The 7,434-nt window shown below is 43.8% G+C and overlaps 1 protein-coding gene across 2 annotated transcripts; it reads right to left on the minus strand.

The window, feature by feature from the left end:
• Window positions 1-382: 382 nt before the first annotated feature.
• LOC122387102 lies at window positions 383-6,863 on the minus strand. 2 transcript variants are annotated; one of them, XM_043376951.1, is made up of 6 exons: window positions 6,745-6,863; window positions 4,790-4,874; window positions 4,422-4,535; window positions 3,187-3,259; window positions 1,623-1,665; window positions 383-969 (listed from the first exon to the last, which is right to left on the minus strand). In XM_043376951.1, exons 2-6 carry the CDS (start codon window positions 4,872-4,874, stop codon window positions 802-804), a joined length of 483 nt encoding a protein of 160 aa, XP_043232886.1. In that variant the 5' UTR covers window positions 6,745-6,863; the 3' UTR covers window positions 383-801. The 2 variants fall into 2 exon arrangements, with proteins under 2 accessions (XP_043232886.1, XP_043232888.1); XM_043376953.1 differs by having other exon boundaries at window positions 3,187-3,256; window positions 6,745-6,842.
• Window positions 6,864-7,434: the final 571 nt, after the last annotated feature.

Below are 7,434 nucleotides of genomic sequence, written 5' to 3' on the forward strand. Positions count from 1 at the left end.
AGGCAACTTTGTTTTAGGAAAAGCTTATTTTCAACGGCACAACAGTGCGTAAGGAATCAGCATCTAATGAGTGTTTTCAATTTGAAAAAAATTGGGGTATTTTCCCCCTTCTCCCGCAGCGTTCAAGACCACCTTTCTGGATCTGCGAGTAGTTAGGCAGCGGGTCTTGCCAGGAGTAAATGAAATCACGCGTCCATGTGCTTGAGTAGTCTTGGTTCATTTTCGGTGTAAAAATAATAGTTTTCATATTTTCCCATTGCTTATAACGGTGCTTGGTTATCCCATTTCCATTATATATAACGGTGGGGTCACGTGACTGAACTGACCTTAGGTGAACCCAAGAAAAATATTAGGCATACAAGCTGCACAATCAGCTGCAAGCTCAACAAATGTGATGTATTATCAAAATTAAAGAAATCAACACTCAACAAATGACACTGCGATGTACAAAGGGCACCTAAGTGGCTGCTTTCAACAGTCGTTAGTATAAAGGTCGTTTGTTATTTCGCAAATTAACAAATAACAACAAAACAATAAAACAGCTCGTAAAAACCCAACAACTATAAAAGACAGCACGTGACATGTCGAACAACACCCATATGACCGAATGTTGAACATTCCGTACCCGTATCCAGAACTGTGCACTTGTGCAGTCATGATTGTATTGCGTGTAGTCCTCCATTCTCCACAGCATGTCATTTTCTCTCTTTGCAATCATCTGTTTGCTGTCATCCGTATGCACGATATACTTGTGTACTGTTAGCCATCCGTCAGTGCTCCGTATGCGGTTCTCTGCTTGGCTCAGCAGCTGGGCGGTAGGTCCATCCCGGTCAATGTGCAGCCGTACGACACGCTGACGGTGAAGGCCGTGTTGGTGGACGTGGCCGTGACGGTGACCGTGGTAAATTCGGTGGTGTAGACGGTCACAGCCCCGTGGAACAGACGGCCGTCCCGCGCGCCGTCCACCTCCTGCAGCAGCACATCACACCGGAGTGGGTCACAGGTCAGGTCACACGGCACTGCTCAGCTGACCCTCAGGGTCACAGGTGCACATGTCACCACCATGATGCCGAGGAGTCAAATTTGCGCTCGATTGTTAAAATTTCAATATTCAGTGCGAAAAATATAATATTTGAAATGCCTAATATATAAATATAAAATGTAATATAAAGTGTGAAATATTCACACGCCAATATAACGGTATGATTACATGGTACCTAGTCCTGAGAAAGAAAGAGAGAGAGAGAGAGAGAGAGAGAGAGAGAGAGAGAGAGAGAGAGAGAGAGAGAGAGAGAGAGAGAGAGAGAGAGAGAGAGAGAGAGAGAGAGAGAGAGAGAGACAGAGAGAGACAGAGAGAGACAGAGAGAGACAGAGACAGAGAGAGACAGAGAGAGACAGAGAGAGAGAGAGAGAGAGAGAGAGAGAGAGAGAGAGAGAGAGAGAGAGAGAGAGAGAGAGAGAGAGAGAGAGAGAGAGAGAGAGAGAGAGAGAGAGAGAGAGAGAGAGAGAGAGAGAGAGAGAGAGAGAGAGAGAGAGAGAGAGAGAGACGGGAAAGAGGGAGAATAGAGGGGGAGCGAGGGAGGGAAATAGAAGCAGATAGACACAAACTATGCGACACTCACGTCAATGTTTTCCTGTTGGCTGGACATCAGTCGTCCTTCTTTCCTGAAAAAAAATAAAATCACACGAAAATAATTCCGTATTCGCAATTGTATTTCTTAGACGATAGAACGTTACAAAAATGTTGTAATATTTACAGACCACAGATAAAGAATGAATGTAGATATTTGATCAAATATAAGTAAATATACTTTTAATTCAGAGCTATTGTAAATTAACCTTTACGTTTACTTAAAAGGCATTTAAATATTATCTTGTCTGGATAAGCCAGGTTCGCCTCAAATATTGCTGGCTTACATCTTAAATCTATATCCATGCCTACACCTGAGTTAATCAATGATGGGTTTCCTGCATGCATGGCATCTGAGGGAAGGTATTGGCGTAGTTTATTTTTCAACTTCAGTAAAAAGTGGTATAAGGATGGATTCTTCTGAAATGCAATTTCATGTACGCTTGCCTTACTAGCGGCTTACGATGTACTTCGTGAGCAATGAGCATTCGAAGCTTTTCATCTCTTATGAGCCTCCATGTTTGTGTAGTTATAGGGGAAGTTGGGGCAATGCCGGAGTTGGGGCAAAGCCGAAATTCGAGATATTTCGAAAACCGTAAGACATGGATGCCACCTTTCAGTGATGCTCTGAGGCTTAAGTGACTACAATTATCGCATGTTTGTTACGAGTCGTCATTCGGAATACTTCGGCTGTGAGGGCGCCAAGAGCGTTTTCAAGGTACGCGTTCCTTGTACTACATGCGCCTTTGAAGCTGCATTTCTTACTCATTATGCTACCGTTTGTCTGGCCAATTCGGTCAAGTAATCTTCAGCATGTCTTTGCATAAGTGTGCTGCCTATTTGAAATTTATACGGCACGTTGAAAAGTTATGCGGGCCTGCAAATGAAAGTATGGCTGGCTGGGGTAATGCCGAAAACGTGCAATTACGCACGTTAAAGCACGCTACGTGGACTTTACTGCTGTAGAATAGCAACGCGAGTTTTTAGTCACACAAATTACACTTTCAACCGACACAACGGCCTGTTACCTATAAGGAATTATTTACCTGGCATTTTCTTATTATATCACACAATTATAACTTCCAGTGTGCACCAAGCGTCCTCAAGCTCTTAAAACGCGTGTCAGCTTTTATAAATTCTGGATAAAGTTTGAGATAAAGTGGCAAAACATCAATGTCGGCATTCCCCGTAGATCATTTCTCCCATTTTCGGCTTTCCCCGCAGTCCGGGGCAACGCCGAAAAAGTCACTTCTTTGATATTTTTAGTTTGTGCGCTTAACGGTATGCGAATTCATCAAATGCGCCTGGTATGTTTGAAAGGCAAAAGACTGGCCTCTCGAATGACGCCAACAAGAATAGCTTATGTTGTCTACCTTGCGTGCTACGGGCGTCAGAAAAAAAGTATTCGGCGTTCCCCCAACTTCCCCTATGGCGTAAATTACGCTTTGTTTTAAGTTATTACCAAATTTTCAAAGCATCTGTTCGTGGTGCTCGCCGGGGTTAGCTGATTAAAAACTGAAATGTTGTATACCAAAAACCAACAGGGAAGTACTCACGGAGCCACGTGAACTGGTCTCAGAGCGCGGCGTCGACGGCGAGTGCAGGCGGTTGAACCTACGGATGTTGCTACTGGGGACAGAGAGAAAAAACGGTACACGAATGAATCAAGACCACACCGAGTGCACATTCTTATGTTTTTTTTTGCATCCTAGCGATCGGCACCCTGACAATTAAAAAAAACTTCCAACACAATTGCCTTCCCAGAAGCGAGATAGTCCTAGATCGGTAGATATAAGCCGTTTTCACGACGGCCAGCTGGTACTTAAATATTTGGTGCAGATTAGGTGCAGATTTGGCTCAGATTTGGTCATATTAGGTTCAGTGTCTTTGTTAAGAGTTATCAGTGTGGGCTGGATAGATGCTTATATAAATATATATTTCATTTTGTTTGAAATTTTTAGACGTTAGTTTCCATTAAAACACTAAAAAAAAATCATGATACGAAGATATTTATTTTAAAGAGTTTTGGTGCAACAGTGGTCAAATTAGGTGCACTCGCCAGTCGCCTGATAGTCCGTCGTTAAAACGGCTCTAGTTAACAATAGCCGTTTTCACGACGGCTATCTGATACACTTTTGGTAAACATTTGGTGCAGATTTAGTGGAGGTTTGGTCAAATTAGTTTCATTGCATTTCTTAGAAGTTATCCGTTTGGGCTGCACAGTTGCATATACACCTGATTTTTCTCATTGTTAGACATTACGTTCGATTAAAACACTGAAATTAATTAATTATATGAATATATTACATATGTTGTTAAAGAGATTTTGTGCAGATTTGGTCAAGTTTGGTACGTTCGCCAGATAGCGCGTCGTGAAAACGGCTTGACGGGCTATCTGGCGAACGCACTAAATTTAACCAGATCTGCACCAAATCTCTTTTGGGGCTATCTGGCGAACGTACCAAACTTGACCAAATCTGCACCAAATCTCTTCTGCAATAATTATCTTCGTATCATGAATTTACTGTAGTGTTTTAATCAAAAATAAAGTCTGATATTTTAAAAAGAAGTATATAAGCATATGTGCAGCCCAAACCGATAACTTTTAAGAAACTCACTGAACCTAATTTTACCAAATTGGCAGCAAATCTGCACCTAATCTGCACCAAATGTGTAAGTTCCAGATGGCTGTGGTGAAGACGGCTAAAAGGTTGATACTTGGCTCATGAGCTAATGCTACAACATTAAAATGTGATAAACATGCTATTAGTTACAGATAAGCTCGTCTTACTCGGCACGCAGGAGTAGTACGCCGCGGTGGTCGTGGTGGCGATACGGGTCCGAGTGCGCGTCTTTGTCGTCGGCTTTAGCAGAAACTTGGCCTCCTGGCTGTGATCATCTCCATCTACCAATAAGATACGATTAACTTTGAAATAGCTAGCCGATCTAGATCTTGACATCAACATCCAAGAGAGATAAAAATACCCACCGAGTAGAAATCGTGCTACAAAAAGAACATTGTCCGTGTGTGCAAATTTACTTATTATAAGGGCAAGGCATATTCACCACTCTCCTTTTTAGGTACGTTGGTAGATTACTCGTCAGCTCTTATTACACCCCACCTAAGTAACTGTCGATTGAAGCTGATTGATTACTCACCATTCAAATGTTCTGGTCCGTGGTGAGCGGTCACCAGCTGCAGGATCACACCAATCAGACAGATGGAAAGCAGAATCCCTCTCATCTGCAAACGCAAAAAGAACACCACTGGTCTGGAACCGGGCCTATCAAAAGTTATGACAATTAGCATGTTACACTGGTGCTAATGTTTGCTTTGAAGTGTGCGTACTGGGTAACAACATTGAAGGTACTGGACTGGTGACCTCATTAGTATGTTTAAAAAAAAAAACATCGAGTGGGCTAGCAATAGGCGCAGACACATGAGCGAGTGCATACTGGGGAGACTGTGGGTGGATTGGCCGGTATTGGTAATTTAAATTGGCTGCTCCCACATGTGCAATAAACGCAAGTGATGTAGTTATAAATGGACAAGTATTGTATCGAGAGTACATGAACCTCCAGGCTCCACGAATCAAACTATACGGCGCTGAAGAAGTCAATAGACGAAACCGGTACGCCTTAAATGTAACTGTTTTAACCCTCGCCCGCACATGGGGGGGGGTGGTTGCCACCCCCCCAGGCAGTCTTTCTGCTCTGCACTCAACATTTTTAGAGCTAGAAGGCTGATTTTTCGTATAGCTGCTCGTCTATCCTTTCTTGATGTCCACTGAAAATTTCAAGTTTCTGTGATTTTTGGTTTCGGAGATATGACCTTGTTTTTCAGGTCATGTCATGACCCAAATGGCCAATTCTCAACATCTTGCGTTTGCCATGGGCCTTGTGAGCTTTTGACACCCTGATTTCGGCCTTTTTTGCCAGTCTTACCTCCCACCTATCATGGAACATGTTGTTCGACGATGTACAGGGGTCAAGGTCAGGGTCAAGGTCAACCTAGGTCATCTAAGATAATTGCGTTTTAGGCAAGCTGAATTTACTTTTTGTGAAGTTTTTTTGACTGCATTTTTGGTAAAAGCTTCTCAGATCATGATTTCATGTGATATGGACCCAAAAACAATCGGTGCACACATCAGTATACACACAGACACACACAGACATACAAACACATATAATTGACCTTGACCTAACTTGACCTGAAATGACCTCAGCAGCAAAATTCTGGTCGGATAGTGTGACAAAGAGGTTCTAGCTGGCTTGGCACCAGAAAACAGCATCGTCATCGGTATTTGATAAGCAGCGCACTTGATATCCAACGGTGACCCAAAACAGCAACATTTTTTAGTTTGACCTGACCTGGAAGGTCAATGACTGACCTGAGAAGGTAAAACTGGGTATCATTGGATTCGTCTCTTCCCAAAGAATCTTTTTGGTCTTTACTGCTAAGCTCTATCTCCAACAGGAACGAAATGGCGCGGGGGGGGGGTGGCAACCACCCCCCCCCCCATGTGCGTTCTAGGATGGGAAAATGGCATGTGCGGGCGAGGGTTAATAGTTTGATTCGTGGAGCCTGGAGGTTCATGTACTCTCGATACAAACGCAAGTGATAAACGACTCTTACCGCCAAACTTTTGCCATCAGTATTGCCGCTGCTCGGAAAAGTCAAAACTGCAATTACCTCGGTAGTTTTCTTCGAAATCATTTCGCATGAATTTGTACTTAAAATGGTTACTTTTACAGCCTGTTTACATGGTGCCTTATATATTCTTTTGGGATTGTTATTAACACAGGCCAAATAGACCCACTCTATTGGCCAAATTATCTTGCTAGCGGGTTTATTTGGCCACTTTTCAAGCCCTTGTAAAATGTCAAAATTACCAATAGCATGAGCAATCATCCAACATTTCAAATTTAACTGAAATCTTACCGCAAGCGTTATTGCTTATGAATAAAAGGCCAAATTCGAATCGCTAGCGTTAGAAGTTTCAGAACTATGCTTGAAGTGTTGAGCGGATTTACCGTTTTCTAAAAAAGGCCAATATATTCCACAGTTCCCTACATATGAGTATACATATGAGTCATTACCATTCACAGCTCACCTCGAAGTGTAGATGTGCGCGGTCGGGAACTCAGAGGGACTCGTGCCCTGTCGGCGGCGGTCGGCGCAGGAATGACGCCAGTCCGACGCACCGACCAACAGCAGAGCTCGGGCCGACATCGCCTCAGGGCAGAGGGCGGGCGGACTGGAGATCACTCAGGGTGGCGGCGGGCGGACTGGAGATCACACAGGGTGGCGCCCCCACCTCCGCCGCCGACTGCCGAGCCCACTCCCCCCCCCCCCCCCGCCCCCGAGCCCACTCCGCCCCCCCCCCCCGCCGCCTTTCCCCCGCTCCGCTGGTCCCACGACCTACGACTGGTGTCATGAAAGTCGCAGCTGGGCATTGAGATAATAGCCGTTTCCACGACGGCCATCTGGTATAAGTTTGGTGCACATCTGGTGCAGATTAGGTGCAAATTTGGTCAAATTAGGTTCAGTGTGTCTCTTAGTAGCTATCAGCTAGGGCTGCTTTAATTCCTTATATGCCTGCTTTGTCATGCCGACGCTTGAGTTATAAACTTTAAAAGATTCGCCTGTGGACAAAACGCATTAAAGTTGGCAGAAGAAATGTGTGATAACCACTTATTGTACAATGAGAACACTTAAATAAATAAGCTTCCAAACGGTTATGGCATAAACTAACATTTGAAAAGCGTAAGAATATTGGGATGAAAAGAATAGCCTGAGAAAA

This window comes from Amphibalanus amphitrite, unplaced genomic scaffold, assembly GCF_019059575.1.
Source record: "Amphibalanus amphitrite isolate SeventyFive unplaced genomic scaffold, NRLGWU_Aamphi_draft 000273F_arrow, whole genome shotgun sequence".
NCBI classification, from domain to species: domain Eukaryota; kingdom Metazoa; phylum Arthropoda; class Thecostraca; order Balanomorpha; family Balanidae; genus Amphibalanus; species Amphibalanus amphitrite.

Coding starts and splice junctions, on each gene's coding strand:
- LOC122387102 (XM_043376951.1), bottom strand. CDS start 4,874: ATGAGAGGGATTCTGCTTTCCATCTGTCTGATTGGTGTGATCCTGCAG. Junction 3,260..4,421: donor GTACTACTCCTGCGTGCCGA/GTAAGACGAGCT, acceptor CTCTGTCCCCAG/TAGCAACATCCGTAGGTTCA. Junction 1,666..3,186: donor AGACCAGTTCACGTGGCTCC/GTGAGTACTTCC, acceptor ATTTTTTTTCAG/GAAAGAAGGACGACTGATGT.